The sequence below is a fragment of the Cygnus atratus genome, chromosome 8 (assembly GCF_013377495.2).
Source record: "Cygnus atratus isolate AKBS03 ecotype Queensland, Australia chromosome 8, CAtr_DNAZoo_HiC_assembly, whole genome shotgun sequence".
Lineage (NCBI taxonomy): Eukaryota > Metazoa > Chordata > Aves > Anseriformes > Anatidae > Cygnus > Cygnus atratus.
Window position 1 is genome coordinate 18,996,595 of NC_066369.1, and position 16,864 is coordinate 19,013,458.

Genomic DNA, 16,864 nt, shown 5'->3' on the forward strand with positions numbered 1-16,864 from the left:
GTTTGCCCAAGGACTATGTACTGGAGATAAGAGATAATTAGCGAATGAAACTATTCCTAGCACTCTTCCTTCAACATTAAGTGCAGAGCTGCAGCAGCAAGCTGGCACCTGGGAAAGGGAAACGCTAGATGTGATCATTTCAATTTACACATTCAGCACTACATCCCATATGCTTGTCAATGGGAAAGTGTCAGTGATAACAGAGATAGCCTACGAAAATGCTCTGCTGAAATGCTGACATGAAGTTTTTATGTATGAAGCAGACCTTCTCCTCTGGACCATCTGTAATTCCCTCCTTTTCTCATGGGGCATGTGTTAGCCATAAAATCTTTTCATTAAAAAATAAAAATAAAATTAAGTTTGGCTTTAAAAGAGAAAATTATAAGCCTTTAAACATCCATAAACCAAGAATATATACCCAAGTATAATTCAAATAAACACTACTTGCTTAACAAGAAGAAAAATCTGCTGAGCAGTAAAAGTTTGCTGCCATTAGATATAACAAAATTTATAACTGTATTGCAAAATTAAAGAAAAGTATCTGGCACTGTGATTCTATAACTATATAAAGTTAACCGAACTGCAGCAAAATATGAATGTGTCTCTGACTGTGGTATATTTTTCCATGCCAATGTTCTGTACACATTAAAACTCACAGGTGTTTTTCCAAAACGTTTTCCTATGATTTCATAATGAGAAATTCTTTAAGTATAACAAAAGTAGGAAGCCTGTGAAATAAATGACGTGTTTGCTGAATTAGAGAACCATCTAAGGATAAGGAAGACAATGCAGAGAAGTTAAATTATTTCCTCTGCACAGCTGATGTTTGTGAGGTGGCAAAGATTGTCTGAAAAGTTTGATGGATGAAACAGGATGACCAAGTTTACAAGGCAATGGTGTTGCTCAGCATGCTCCTTAAATGATCTGAAAATAGAGTGAGAAGAGAGAGATGGAGAACCCTCCTCCATGATCATTTCATCTAAAAATAAAGTCTACAAAATGACAGAGTTTTATGACCACAGTAATGCACTCAAAAACCTGAAGATATAACTTAGGATGTAAAAAAAGTATTTAACTGAGCAATGAGTCAGGATACATCTACTACGATTCACTGACAGTGGATAATTAAGGAACATTCCCTGTAAGTAGGCTACTTGGTGCATTTTACTATTTTGGCACCTTCCTCTGAAACTTTCCATACTGACTACCAGAGAAGGAAAACAAATCTCAACTAGAAGGACCAAGATACAATGAAGCAATTTACAGTTCCTATAAAAATGCAAGCAATCTTAAATCTAAAGCACCTTTGAAAGGACTAGCTTATCTGGGAAATGAGTCCTCTGGAAAGATCTTGTTTTCCTCTTCAGGGCAGAGATGAGATGAAGCTCTGCTGAAATCTACCTAACCACACCCTTATTAAGCCAACAGACAATCTTCATATTTGCACTTTCAAACACTTGCCGACAAATTGGAATACCCCTTTGCCATCTTCATAATTAAATCAAGGAGATTCGGGCTCTAGATACTCCAACTTTAGATGACAGAGACTGACAAAGTCAACTCGGTCAAATCAGTATCAGACTGTAACGAAAACTGACGCATTTTAGATCTGCTTCTCCTCCTGAAAACAACATGCCTGTTCATCTGGCACTGTGGTTTCCCAAGCCCCAGCTGACACACACATCTCTCGATGGTTGCATCTGCCTAAGGGTGGAGCACTGTGACAGCTCTTCCGTGATCAGGGAGGGAAACACCTTCCTCAAAGAAGGACCAAGCAGCTTCTGCCAGTCTTGCTCTCCATATCATCCCACCCCTGGACCACCGCATGTGCCAGAGCCAGCACAAGGGAGGGTGGTGAGAGCAGGACCAAACATCCCGCCCCAAACCAGACAAAGACATTGCAGACCAGCACTCCCTGCTCACCCCATAGACCGGTCGCACCCCGAGGAGCGGCTGTGCCTGACCTGTGTGACGGCAGCTGACAGGGAGGCGCAGACGTCTTCCTGCCCAGCTGCCTTGCCCTTGAGGGTCTTCCAAAGGCACACTACCTACTGCAAACATCTTCTGGTAATTAAATCTTAATACTTTCGCTCTGGAAAGCAAACACCTGACACAGAGAAGCTGTGCACATCTCCACATGCTCCAGAGACTTTCCTAAATAACTTGTCAGCAGTACTAATTGAAAGTGTGTAGTGTTAATATGTTAACATCAGACATATGAGCAGAAATACGTATTTTCTACAGAAAAATGGAACTTTCTGGGGGGATAGAAGATATGTGCGTGGATCTGTTACTGTGTGAAAACATTTTTTTCTTCCTTTTACAAAAATTATTTGGGATCTAGTTTAGCAATTTGTTACACATTCTACCCATATGCTTCATATGCTTTTTTTTTTTCTTTAAAGAGCATCAAAGCCTTACTTTGACCTCATTAGAGCTACTTCAAGTTCTGATCTCCTAAACACAATGTACACAGAAATCAACTGCAGTGCTTCTCTGAAAGTCTCTGAATGTAAGATCTTGGTGTACATTCAAATGACACATGCAAATCTGACTGCTTTAACAATGGACTTAGCAGTTTAGGTTTCAGACATGCTATTGTCTTGTCTGTTCTCCTGAGTCAGCAGAATAAGCATTTTTGTAGCCTTTAATACTCTGGTTGACAAAACCAAACAGGTGAGTGTGAAAAACCCAGAGAAAACCAGAACTATGCATTCTAAGACCAGGGATGTTAGTCTGCAGTCATCAGAGACACCTACCTGCAGACCTAACTTAGGAGGTATGACTTTATTTGGAAGTGTTCAGAAAAAAAAATGAAATTTTAGCTGAACATATACGGACACACTTAAAAGAAGATATATTTTTTTTAATATTTAAATATCCTTTTCTTAAGCTCAAACTATGTATTAGCTCAAAAATTAATTCCCAATGAAGGGTATACATTTATGTTATACATACAAATGGAAATTGATTCCAGAGTCTTTTATTCCAATACCCGGCTGACCTTCAATTCCCCCAGGTTATCTACAGATGTAGCATAATTGAGAATTATTTTCATGGAACACCAACTTAATGGAATGTGGGAGATGAAAAGTCCTGCATATAAAAACACCTTAATGTCTAAAACATGAAATATCATGCAAAAACCACATCATGATTGCTTATTTAAATGGTTAACCAGAAAACATAGGTAAATATGTATATATTTATACATAAAAGCCTTTTCAAGAAAAACTTATCTTTTTAGAACTAAAGTTTTAGATAACAAGCTTCTAGGAATGGTCACCTCATGAAGACAAAACTAAGGTACCACAAAAATGCAAACTGACTTTTTACTGATAAATCTATTGTTACTACTTATGATAATCACTTGCAAGTGGTTCAGTAATGCCATGAAAATAATAATAATAAAACATTACTGAGATACAAACATGTTGCATAAAAATCCTCAAAATCTTAAATAAGCTCATGTTATTTCTTCATAGTGTCATTTGAAACAATTCATTGGGACTTATCAGACAAGAGTTTCAATTTTCTATCATTCCATTTTAACCTGCCTAATCAGTTGAACAAAAGTACTTTATGTAAAATGACTCCTCTAGTTGCCTTAGCTACAAATCCCTGCAGTATTGTATAATTGAAATCTACTCACGTAAGTTAAGAATAATTAGGACCCCAAATTAAGTCAAACACAAAGTTAATTCAAATAGTCAGCTGCTGTCATTTAAATGGTTACAGAGTTTTATTGCTGCTTAACATCTTTGAATGCTTTTAAATGCACTTTTATGTTGTTGTTACAATTCGATCCCTTATTCCAAATGGAAATATCAAGAGCAAAACTTTGGTCAGGTCAAAACAAACGAACAAGAATCTCAGCCAAAAAAAGAGGAATCAGTAAGAATGGAAACAGATGAGGCTTTGGAGGTAAGTAAAATCAGAATTGAGTCTGTTGCAAATGACATTAATACAACAAAGAACTTTTCACAGCAAATATTCAGAATGTGCCTCTTCATACTTTAAAAAACCTTTTGTAAAAAGAAGCAAGCATAGAAATGCTGTTAAAATGGATCCACAACCAATCGAGGAGCTAGAAATAATGCACCCAAGAGATAAGGTTGCATATAGCTGGAGTTGTTGCCAGAACTGAGAACTCTGCTGATTTAACAGACTGGAATTCAAAATAATTTATATAGCAAATTAATTGTTATACTCCTATATATAACAAAATAATTGTTGTATTACTAAATATCAGTGCAATTGGTAAAAAAAAAAAAAAAAAAAAACAAACACTGGTGGTTAGATGCATTTCTTGACAGTTCTTCTGTTGGCACTTATACTGCAGAACAAAACATTGTCTGTTACAAATCCTTTAGGAGACTTTTATATTGGATGACTTCCAGACTTTTGCATTCTGTTTTTTTAAATGTATTTGCACAGTATGCTTCTTCTATATCTAAAGATACATGTCTTTACACTAGTATAAAGACAGGGAAGATTTGAAGTTATTGATTACTGAGCAGGATTTGAATTGAAGACCTAAACCAACCATTTATGCATGATATACTATGCTGATATTTTTTTTTTTCCAGCTGGAACATTAATACATGAAGTGATGTTTTGTGGACTCCATCCATCTTTACGGGTAATAACCCACATCACAAGCCATCCATTTGCCCTCTAGTACTTTCCATGCTTCACTCTTCATGCATGCCAACTTTATCTGTTGCAAATTAAATGATGCAAAAGTGTAAGCAGCAAACTGTTCTTTTTTGTTTACTAGAAGGATATTTATCTTGAAGCCACTAAAAAGCATGATCAGTTCTGAGCCACAAAACCACATTTTTCCAACAGACTTACTATGGTAGATATTAATAATGGTGCAGAATAAACTGTAAAACTGAAACTTTATTCTTAAAGTAGCATTTTATAATTAAAAAAAAAAAAGAGAGAGAATTGACAAAATATTAAAGGCAATCCACAAGCCTAAGTTAAAGAAAAAATCTTTTTTCAGTTCAATGGGGAGAAATGGGAGACAGTAATGTGAAACACTGTGGAAGGAAGATCAATCTACACGCATTCAAGCAGGAACAGCAGCTAACAGGCAAATCTGACTCAAGCTAGCTAAAACCAAAAAATGATATGAAATAACACTGAAGTCTTTAAAAGACATTTCTCATTGCTTTTTTAACTAAAAAATGCAGTAGACAGGAGAATTTGGTTTCAGTGTCAACTTCCTATCACGTTTCCTACATGACTTACAGAACACAAATTAAACAGGAAAATTGTTCAAACAGCACCCTGCATCAATTGTGCTTTCTGGTGGGATCAAACAAAACTACCTACCTCCTGAGAGAGGCATCAAAATGCCCCTGATAAGGAGAACACAAAAGTCAGCTCTCCTTCCATCGCTAAGATCTCTCATAAAACTCACCAAGTGCTGTAACCAACAGCTGAAAGTTATGTGGTCCCTCTGGGTTTCTCACATGTATTTGTTGCTCAGGCAACGGACAAAAAAAGTCATTTTGCTTCCCAACTAGTCGTCCCGTTCCACCCCCCCCCCCCCAACATTTTATACACTGAGGAAACACAGGTAATTATTATGCTAGTATAAATCAAGAAAAAAAAAGAATGAAATGCTCCCAATCACATGAACTGGTCCCATGTCCCCTACCACCACAAGTACACTCACATACATTTCAGTGGGTTGTCTTAACGTCAGCAGGACATGGGTGAATGGTCTCCATGACCGAAGGAAAGATCCACCAACAGAGCTAACATTCATACAACTCTATTTCTCTGCACTTCAAAAGAAAACCAGGAGATTGAGATTACAGAAACACAAAGAGCTTTAGCACAATTGGGTTTTGAAAGTCAGTGGACTAGCTCAAGACTCTGGAAGGGCAGGAATCTGGGACACCTTCAAGCAAAAGGATTCTTTCAGCTCCTATCTATCAAGAAGAACATTTGAAATGTCCATCTAAACAAGTCATCAACAGCTAAACTAATATTATGTATAAGTGAGTAAAACTGGAGCTGATCCAGCTTTGATAGAATCAAGTTTTATCGTATTTGAAATTATTAGAAATAAACTTGCTGTAAGATTTTACCAACACAGGCATGTAGTAATTACCATGTAAATTTACTCAAGAATCTTTACTACATACATGTCTGGTTTGTTTCCTTATTTTCCTTTCTTCTAATTTTATACTTGGATGGTGTGTAATACTGAGTGCTACTTTAAAACCATGTTACCCAAGTACAAAGTCATATAACACCACCAACAAAAATAATGAGAGGGAGGAACTATAAACTTGTAACCAACCAGCATTGATGAGTAAATATAATACTGATTAGCCACTGTAAAAGGCCAAGAGTCAATTTTTGTCACTTCCATGAAGATTATTGTAGAGGCATATACAACCGCAAAACAGCATCGTGGGAGCTCCTATACTATTTAGGTACATTTACAAAGAGAGTATAGATGGACAAGCCAAACACTCCTCACTGTGAATGGTTCTCTCTCTCTTGTTCCTCACGTAACACAACCTAAAACTCAGCCATAAGTGTGGAAATGGGCATGTGTATGAAGTTCACATCGGAGCTGAGAATCTGCCTGAGTTCCTTGCTCTAATAATTGTGTCCTAAACACATATGCTGCTATTAAAATAGCTACATTTTAAAAGAAACAATTTGCATAAAATATATTGCTTCTCTGTACAGTTTACTCACAGAGGTAGACCATGAACACCAATGGATCTACTTGCTAGTATAAAATCCATTATGTGCGTGCAGAACTTGGCAAAGCTTATTAAATCCAAAATTATTATACTTTATAATTTTTTATAACATGATCATAAGGACTGTAAACGTAATAAGAAATCCAGTGCTGAGGCATTCACTGATATCAGATGCTTCAGGCACTTATACTTACGTTTTGTACTACGACCTCAAAGTACAATAAAAAAAAAGTCATTAAAGCTATTTAAGAAAATGATGAAAACAAACAATTTTCTTCCACTTGACAGAAAACAGAAATGAAAATAATTAAAGAGGACATTTAAAAATATAACTTAATAAAAATTAATTACGTGTTTTTCATATTTAGTAATATAGTATTAATGAAGACTATTAGTTTTTTAAAGGGCAACCATGTCCAAATTTCGCTCCTGTCATCTTGGAAAGGTATCTTACAGTAATAAATTAATCTAAAATATATCCAGATTTATATTTCATAAAAGAAAAGAAAATCCCCTTAGGCAACTGTGTGTATACAGGCTAGTGGAAGGTTAAAGTCAATCCCCTCTCATTGCACTGGTCAGCAGCACCGCTTGCCTTGCCCACCAAGACCCAACAAGGTTATGGCAATGAAAGATGGTGACCTGGCATGATAACGTGGAGGGCTCTGAAAATATAGCATCTGTCCTTAGCAGCAACACACTGGGTTGCTGCAGTTTTATGCAGTACAGGGTTCTTTCTGTCTGCTGTATACCAAGCTTAAGATGCAAAATCTCCCCTTCATAACGGAGAATGCTTTTAAGTAACTGAAAAAAGATGGCATATTAGAAGAGCAATAATTAATCTCACATAATTTAAGGTGGAAAAAAGAGTATAAATACTTAATACTAAGATCTTTGCATTAACATTTCCCAGAAATTTCTCACAGAAACTTTAGCACAATATTTAAAATGGTTCTTCACATATTGCTCCATGTAGTTGTTCTACATTTTAAAACAGTGGTGGTATTACTTTGTTTCCAAAATATAGCATAGGATCCTGCAGATCTCTCTGCTCAGGGAATATATGAAAGGCTATTCACTGCCAGCACGTTAAAGAATCTTTGGCTTTTCCAGACAGTCTGTCAGTCTCTATTATTTGGAAATGCACTTGAAAAGTTTAACAGTTATTTTTCTTTAGGAAGAAATTTGGGATCATTGTTTAGATCGATTTCCTTTTTATAAAATATGTTGTACCTAACACCTCCCTCGGAAAAGGAAAAAGATGTCCACATAGAACAAACCAGAATATTCCAGTGAAAACCTGTGTGATAGTCCATCAATTGTTCCTTTCATCTAGATACTTCCTTTTATGTAATTTGCATTAACCAATTAAGAAAAAACAATTGCTACAGAATCATACATTCCATTAGTTACACGTTATAGAAGTGAAGACAGAATTGGACCGTGCATTAAAGCGATCTGCCGAAGGGCTGGCAATACTCACCCAGCCTTACTGCACTGGCTATGCTTACAGACGGCTGGCAGCCCTGCGAAGCCAGGCAGTTGCCTGCTAACAGTGCGCTTCACGCAGCCTTCACTGTGATAAACTCCCCGGCTAGGAATCAAATTAGTGCTCCTGCTTGCTGTTGCATGACTCCGTAATGGATTTCACCCCTTGTAGAACTTAAATCCACTAATTAACAGAAGTTGATTTCTTCTCAAGCCCAGGGTACAAGATTCGAATTTTTACACTGGACAAAGTCCTAATAATAAATGTGTGTGAGAACAGAGGTGCTTCTACCTGGGACTTATGCCTTCAACGCACTGAGTCTGAGTGCCTTCATAGAGAGCTGAAGGTCTGAAGTGATACAGTCACCTTTGTAGTGGCCCAATGTATGCTATCTGCATTTAGTATCTATCCTCTTCAGTGAATGCACTAGCATCAAATATACACTCAAAACTGTTTCCAGTTTAACACTTAGCTCCTTGGCTGGCATAAATGGAATTTACAGGACTTATTATTCTCAGAGTAATGTTAATTAAAATGTACATTCAAAGGCATAAACAGGCTGGGTTTTTTTTTAAACAACATTACTGCAGTTTAAGAAAACAGAATTAAACAGATCATGAAAGCATGATGCTTTTTCCTTTGGACAAAGCGCAGATAATAATTCATAATAAACTGAATTAGAAGGATGTTTAACCTTGATTAAAATAAAACATAAGCAAAGAAAATTATTTCAGTGCTTCCCAACTGCCTGTGCTTCACAAAGAGAATTAAATATATATATATAAATCTAGCAGAAAAGTTGGTCTATGTAAGCAAGTAAAGCTTAAAATAGCTAAACTTGTACTGCCCCCAAAAAACAAATCTTAATCAGAATGTTTAGCTCTGACATCTATTTTTCATATGCATATTAGTGTATCTGTCCTAACTTGCTTGAAGAGAAACCAATATTATGTATAATAAGCTTTTTACTCTGCTTTGCTATGGAAACAAGGCATGTGTGATCCCACTCTCTCTTACTTTCTGTATTTTCTCAGATAATTTTTAACGTGTTGGATGATTTCACCTAATCAAGAGGGAGAAAAAAAAAGACAGAGGTGGTGTCAAAAGTAATTCCTTTCCTGCAGTTCTAAAGAAACAGATACATAAAGAGGGACCTGACTGAAAGGGATAGCTGTGGGATGGCACAGACCTCCCAGATATGGACGCTGGTGCAGCCTCAGTGGAGGCCCTTGTTTCCCCAGGCAGTCAGCCAGGATACGAGGCCAGCCTTTACACAACAACCTATCCACCTCTGATTCAAACTATTTGCCAATGCTGCTCTTTCAATCTCTCTTTCGTAATAAAACCGTTGTTTTAAATACAAACTTATAGCAGAACATGCTAGAAAAATGAAAAGAAAGAAATCTTCCAAAAGAACATTCATATTCAAGGTCATGACTTCAGCTTTTCATCTTCCTTTTCATGCTTCTCATCTTTTCCTTATTTAGGGCTGCAATGCTTGCTGTTGATGGTAATACTGTTTTTCAAGCCTCTGCACAAGAATATTGACCTGTTGTTGATCAATGTACCAGCAGTATATAATAACTCAGTGCTGTTCTCCTCCCAGCTGCCAGCACTCATCCGTTCCAGGTTCATTTTACCTGAAGGTATGGACTGCTCCAAAAGCAACCGCACCTAGACTGCTCTATCCAGAGAAAGAAAGAAGAAGAAAAAAAAAAAAACAAAACACAAAGACCTTCCTAACTGAAAATATGATTCCCAATCAGGCAGGTGACACTAAAATAAAATTGCAGCCTTCATATAACTGTATATGCTTGATAATTCCCTGGTGAGTTAAAGTCAAGACACTGTGAGAGTAATGAAGTCTTTATCTTGATTGGAAAATGTTTCATTATCTGAATAAATGAATCACTGGTCCACACCCAGAGTCTTTTCCTTTTTTACCCTCTCTCTTTTTAACTGTACTGCAACATTAAAATGTAACAGCAGGGAATTCAGCCAGGTTTTATCCCCCCCACTGACTGCAACAACCTGCATATACACATCAGATTTCTATTTAAAAAACTAAATTCCAAGTGAGAGAGTTAAAGATTTCCTTATTTCTAACAAAAGTTTGATGCTCTTATTTTAACCTTTGTTCATGTTCATACTTCCAGGCATGAAGTGCTACTAAAGCACGTTACACTTGGCATCTCTTATTACTGAAGCAGAAGGCAATGTAATCTTGTGAGAAAGTGTAATAATGCGGTATTCATTTTGCTTCTGTGGCTGGAAGCCAACTCTATATTAATATTCATTTCCAGTATACAGAGCCACAATATTTCATTTATTTTAAGAATTTACAATTAATTTGGTATGATTCTGTTATCTGCTCCCAATTTCCTTTCCTGTTTCTTTTAGCTGAAAAAGCAGCTCTTGTACAGCCTTTAAAAAAGTAAATTCACAACTGAAGCATCAAAAGATTGCTACTGGCTACTGAAAGCAAGAAAAACAGGGACAGAACAAAATGAACTTGAAATATTACAGATGACAATGAAAATTAGCTTTCTGCAAATGGAAAAAAAAAATCAATCTGCAGAAGTTCTCAGTTGACTTTTTCCTTTCCAAACTCATCTGATATAATACTATTTGCAGCATGCTGTTTGCTACTGTAGCCAAAATAGAGAAAATAAGTTAATATGCTTTTCCTTCCTGTTTTCAAACGTCTTCAACCACCACATAGCATTAAACTGCAAGTACTCTGCTGAATTTTTTTAGATGTACTACATATAGGGATTTTAAACAATCACAACAGCAAATAAAAACCTTAGCATTTTAAAACATAAATAGGTACCTCTATTTCCTACACACTAGTGGAACCACTTTTGCAGTGTAAGTGCATTTAAAATTATCACAGATTACTACCTAACCAGCCTTTTGTAAAATTTATAATTCTGTTCTCCTAATCTGCATTTACCTTCCATACCTGTCAAAGAGGCTGAAAAACAGTTTACCTTCCAGCTGATGGGACTTTTCATATAAAACAGAGATTTTACTGAAGACCGCAGACTTGACAGACAACAAGCAGTGCAGCAGCTACCAAATCGGAATCACCAACACTGAGGAAACCATGCAAGAGCTGCAGCGTGCCTTGGCAAGGCAGTTTTCTAATAGCATCCTTGCAATGTTTAAGAAGAAAGACGGGAGAGAGGAGAAACTACATGTGAAAGCTATTTAAATGAAATAAGACTTTCCAATGTTCAGAAGCCTTCAGGAAGACTCTTAGTATGTAGTCTCTGTTCTATGTGTATGTTCGTATTATACATTCATTCATATATATATATGAATGAACAATCTATTTTAGCAAAGCTTGTCTGTCAAGACCCAAGTCTTAGTCCAGAATAAAATCTAGGAAATTATACAGTAAATGTGGAACCTCTTATACAATACTTGTATTTTTAACCTTTGCTTTTACCATTTTTAGGGACTAGATCTTTTATGTTTATATAGATTTGGGAAAGAAGAGAGGGGGAGGCACAGCAGCTTTCCTTTTTTTCCTCTAAAAATCCAGCCTTAAATTCAAAGAATTTTGATTGTGTAAGGTATGTATCTGCTTTAAAAGATGGTGCGATCACACGACAGATGCACTGAAGAAGCCTATATTTTATACACCAATTACTGAAAAATGTAAGAAGGCACAGAAGTGCTATTTTATTACCAAATCAGTACTTCTACCTGCAATCTAGTCAAATAAAATGATTATAAACAGGAATAGCCTCAAGTTACAAATATTTGTAATTATAAATTCACAAACTATGTTTTCCTGATCATTCATTCGTGTTGCTCTATTACTAAGTAAAAGGTCTACAAGAACAGCTAGGGAGACAGACTAACTAAATAAAATAGAGTTTATGAGGAAAGAAAGATATAGAATAGATTATACAAGTTTTCTTTAAAAAGCTTTTTCATTCCTTATCTCCTTAATTTAAGAGCTATTTTAAACACTATATTCAATAGCAGTGAAGTATTTTTCCCCTTTTTTAAAAGAAACATTTTTAAAGTAGATGCTATTTCTGTATGCACTTTGAGTTTTATTTCCTGAAATTTAATGTGCATAGTTCTAATCTTAATGAAGTGATTGTCATTTTATTTTCAGCCAGCCAAATTAGAAAAGCAAAACAGGTATTTCATTTGCACTGTTTAGAAATTTTATATCACATTTAACATGGTACACATTGCTTCTAAATGGCTGCACAATGAGAACAGGAAAAAAAAAAAAGAAAAATAAATAGAAGAGTCCAAAAATAAGGAACTTACCAATCAAGGGTATTAATACTGTCCTTTCAGTTGCCTGAACTTTCCAGTTTCAACATACCATACTGTATCAAAACCACAAAGTATATTTTTTTTCTTAAAACAGAGAACAATTTGAATCTTGTAAATTAAACCTAGAACCTGACACAGATACTTTTAGTTTGACATCCTAAAGCTTCAAGTAGTCTAACAGAAATTAATTGTACAGACCATTCATCTCATTTGCAAACTCAAGTAAAAAGTAAACTAAAGCTTACCTTCAGTACACTGCAGGAAGCTGATAATGAGCAGGAACCAAAAACTTTGCATTCTGCGACCAGAAGACACCATTATTGATCCCTGTAAGAATTTTCTTTGTATTCCTTAATGAATCCAGTTATAAAAGCCCAGCATCATCGAAACCAGTGGTCTGCATTATTCATCTTCATACCTGGACAAGGAGAGATTTTGGAAGAAAAAGGGGAAAAAAATGTTCATCAATAGCTGTACACCAATAATTTGGAATACCAAATTTTACTTGACTTGAAGGCAGAACATTTTAATAAAAACTGACAGTACACCTGTACTGTAACTGGCAATTTGGCAGGTTTGTGGGATCTAATCTCTGAAGGTCAGTGATCATTAAACAGAATGCCAAATAATGGTACATGTTAAAGTTGAAAGTAAGAATGTTATTGATGTATGTGCACTAAGACACGTGGAACAAAAAAAAAAAAAGAATATTTTCTCTGGATTTAAGAAATTGGATTTGCAGATGCCTAGGTGAAGCTTTTCCCATTCTCCCAAATCTGACTCTGTCTGCATTTCTCTACCTCAAAAACCAAAAATAAAATTAATTCTAGGACCGTACCTTACGTCTTAGCGATTTAAACCATGCAGGGGCTGGGGGCAGCTACGCAACACCACCCAGCAGTAACACTGCAGGTCTTCTCCCTGCCACACCTCTGGCCTTCCCTGTTGTGACATACACAGGTCAGCAGCCTCAGGGAAGAAGTAGTAACAGCAACTTTGCTGACAAAATTATCTTTTTGGCTAGGAAGTCTCTTTATGACTTTACAGTCTGGTACATTTATATACAATAAGCACCTTCAGAGAAAAGTTACGAACGATACTCTACTGCTTCTGACAAGATTTGTCTCTGATTGAGAAATATTAACTTCACTGATCCTGTAAACTAAGTACCAATGGAAAAAATTCTTAAAACCATCATTTGCATTTGAAAAATAAAATTACAGAAATAGAATACAGTTCCAGTGAGAGAAGATTTGACAGTAGAGCGCTCCCCTTAGCCAGTGGCTCCACTCTTGCACCAGCAAGGCCAGCAACTATGAGCATCCTCATCCCTGTCTCACTGCACTAGGTTATATCAGCTCCAACTACTACAGTTTGGGAAGCCAAAAACGAACATCAGTATAAAAGTATAAATGATTTTTAAGTGCAAAGATGGCTCTATGTATTACAGATACATGAAACAACTCCAGAAGAACAACTCTGAACATAGCAGCAATTACAGCTCCAAAGAGCTGAGTCTGGTGCCATGTTGGCTTGGTCTCTCCAAGACTGATGAACAGGACTGCGTTTTCATGTGCGGATGTATTTCTGAAATATCTGAAGTTAACGTTAGTTTATAAACATACGGCAATATCTATGCCAGCACTTAGTAAAAATGTAACTGGCAGGATCCAAGAGCCACTTACGAGTCTTATGAGTACTGGAGCATGTTTAGGGCTATAAAAATATTTTTACCCTTTTGCCAAAGAGAATTGGAAAGGATGAAAAGCACATAATCCCAGGCGAAGAAATACTATGAACTACAGATCATTTTCACAAGAAATAAGTGTTAACTCCTTTTATATTAGTGAATGTTAATATTAATCAACAATAAGTTTTTTCCCTGAGCACACAGAGAGCAACAAGACTCACACTGACTTTTTTCCCCAAGGAGGGAAAGATGGAATTAACAGAAAACATTACGGTACAGTTTCTCTGTCTCCGAACGAAGGCAATACTACTGTGGCAGAATAGGGATTATTAGATAGCCACGCACGCTTCTTTACTTGGCTCCCCTGTACAAGGAGCCATGCCACTGCAGTGTAGGCATCCTTCTCACAGAACACAAGCATGCTTGTGATTTCACACGTGGGGAAATAAAAGGGAATTGCCATCTGAGGGCAACTGATTTTACGTTTATTTATACATAAAAACAACCCCTTTTTCCAATTTCCAACTACAGACAGGTGCTCTTCAATCACAGGTGCTTTTACCCACACGTGTCTGAACAACCAGCACACAATAGCAAGCAGAGTGCACCAGGGCAGACCGGCCACAGAGTGGCTCTCCCTGGCACAGCCCCACATGCCTGGAGGTAAAAGATGTGCCCTCAATTTAGATGGTGATACACCAGCTGCTACAGGCCAACACAGTAGCAGTCATGAGAGGGAGTCATATTGTATCTCTGTATCTTTGTACACCGGGCTGAGCACGTTTTGCAACTAAAATATGGTATATACCAAAGTCCACAAAAGATGTACTGCATTCAGCAGAGATTACAATTCCAAAGGAGCTCCTGCTGAGTAAAGCAGCAAACACTGCCACCAGGATATACATATAAAATAAAATAAATATATAAAATTAATATATATTATATAAAAATAACAAAAAATATGGAGATAGTTCAGCTAAAAGCTGAGGAAGTGTTTGGATTATTTTTCACCTGTAGCAAATGAAAAATCATAAAACTATTTCAGACATCACAGACTAATCAGTATAATTTCAGTAAGCAATCAGAATAATCCAAGAAAATAGATGAGGAACTATAATAGCTAAAAGTGAAATTAAGTCAGGCTCCTGATTTCTCCCAGTCTGTCCAGAGGATTTTGACTTTCTGAGACTAATTTTTAACACTTTTTTGTAGTTGTTATTGTTGATTTTTAAATAAAGGGTTCTGACCTTGTCAACTGACTTAACTATTTTAATAAGAAATGTTTGTGAAAGAATACTGATGTTTTTGTGATATCAAAACCAGCAGAAACTATTCAACTAAGAATAAATGGAAATTATTTTAGGACAAATTTAAGTACTTTGTGTGCAACGTATTTTTCTCTCTAGATTGCCGTAGCCTACAGATACAAAATTTAACTCAGTGTGCTGCTGCAAAAAGAATTCAAAATAAACTAACCAACGTCTACCAGATTATCAATGACATGTTTTTTCTAAAAAAGCAAGAAAAAAATATGCAATGTTTGAAAACTGATGCAATGGCTTTTAGTTTTGCTTCTTTCTTCTCTTCTCAATAAAAATCAACAACTTCACAGTGATCAATTTTTAAAGCAACCTATACACTTGAGAAGCTCTATGCAGCTTCAAACAAATTAACACTACTATTCTGAACCAACTATTCATCAACAAAACAAAAGCTAATCCTGAAAAAGGTACCCAGACATGAGCTGGAGCCAAAGCACACTTTGACTCCAGACACTGCCGTCACTCGTGTCTTCCTGACCATGCATCTGTCAGAGATATGGAGACTGTCAGTGCAATCTAACAACAACAACAAATCCCAAACCAAACAAGCAGGACCAGGAAAAGCCATATTAAGTTACTTCTTTGTAAACAGAAAAAGTAGACGACAGCAAGCGGCTATCCTGTGCAAATAACTTATTTCCCCTCGGACCTTAATAAACCTTTTCTCTGGATCGCTGACTACTTGGGCATGTGGGTGGAGCAGAGAGACTCCCCAGAGCAAAAGGATGCTTGAATTTCTGAGTGCAATAAAAGCTGCCCAGAAAATTTCAGTTGTAACTTAAATCCCTACCTCTGGGCCACACTGCAGTCTCTCGTAGAAAAACAAAAAAACCCTCCACTGGAAACAGAGCAGCTCACCTTGTTAAGTTCCTTTGCATATGTGCTGTTCAAGGAGATTAGATCAGTAATGGAAATGTTGATGTTCAAACCTGCACCCCACAAAGGTACTGGGCATCTCTTAATATGGTATTCACAAGCTGTGCTCCAAGTCCCCAGCATCTTAGTATCTTGCCTTGCTTCTTTGTTCCTCAGTACTTCTAAAACTTCTTACAGACGGAAGAACAGCTGCAGAATACGTGCCACCGCCGGCCATCTCCCTCCCCACAACACTGCTCAAGAGCACCCCAGAGATAAGAGAAAGCTGCTCCAAGCATGCTCCTTGAAATACTTTCATCTTAGAAGAGAAGGACCTCTAAAGGACTGCTGCTTTCCAACTGTACTCTGTTTAACCTTCCCAAGGTTTTATTTTCAAAAGCCAAAAAAGGGTCTTTTAAGAGGTTCTGGACAACTGACACAGCATGCTCAAGAGCTGCCTCTCCCC

At 36.7% G+C, this 16,864-nt stretch overlaps 1 protein-coding gene across 6 annotated transcripts in view; it reads right to left on the bottom strand.

Annotated features, from left to right (window-relative positions):
* Window positions 1-16,864, bottom strand: part of ADGRL2 (adhesion G protein-coupled receptor L2) — a 356,834-nt gene that overhangs the window by 113,925 nt on the left and 226,045 nt on the right. For all 6 annotated transcript variants that reach the window (XM_050712254.1, XM_035537717.2, XM_035537719.2 and 3 more), the window contains one exon: window positions 12,777-12,949. In XM_050712254.1, the coding sequence (XP_050568211.1) occupies window positions 12,777-12,849 (73 nt within the window). In that variant the 5' untranslated portion in view covers window positions 12,850-12,949. The remainder of the gene's footprint in view (window positions 1-12,776; window positions 12,950-16,864) is intronic.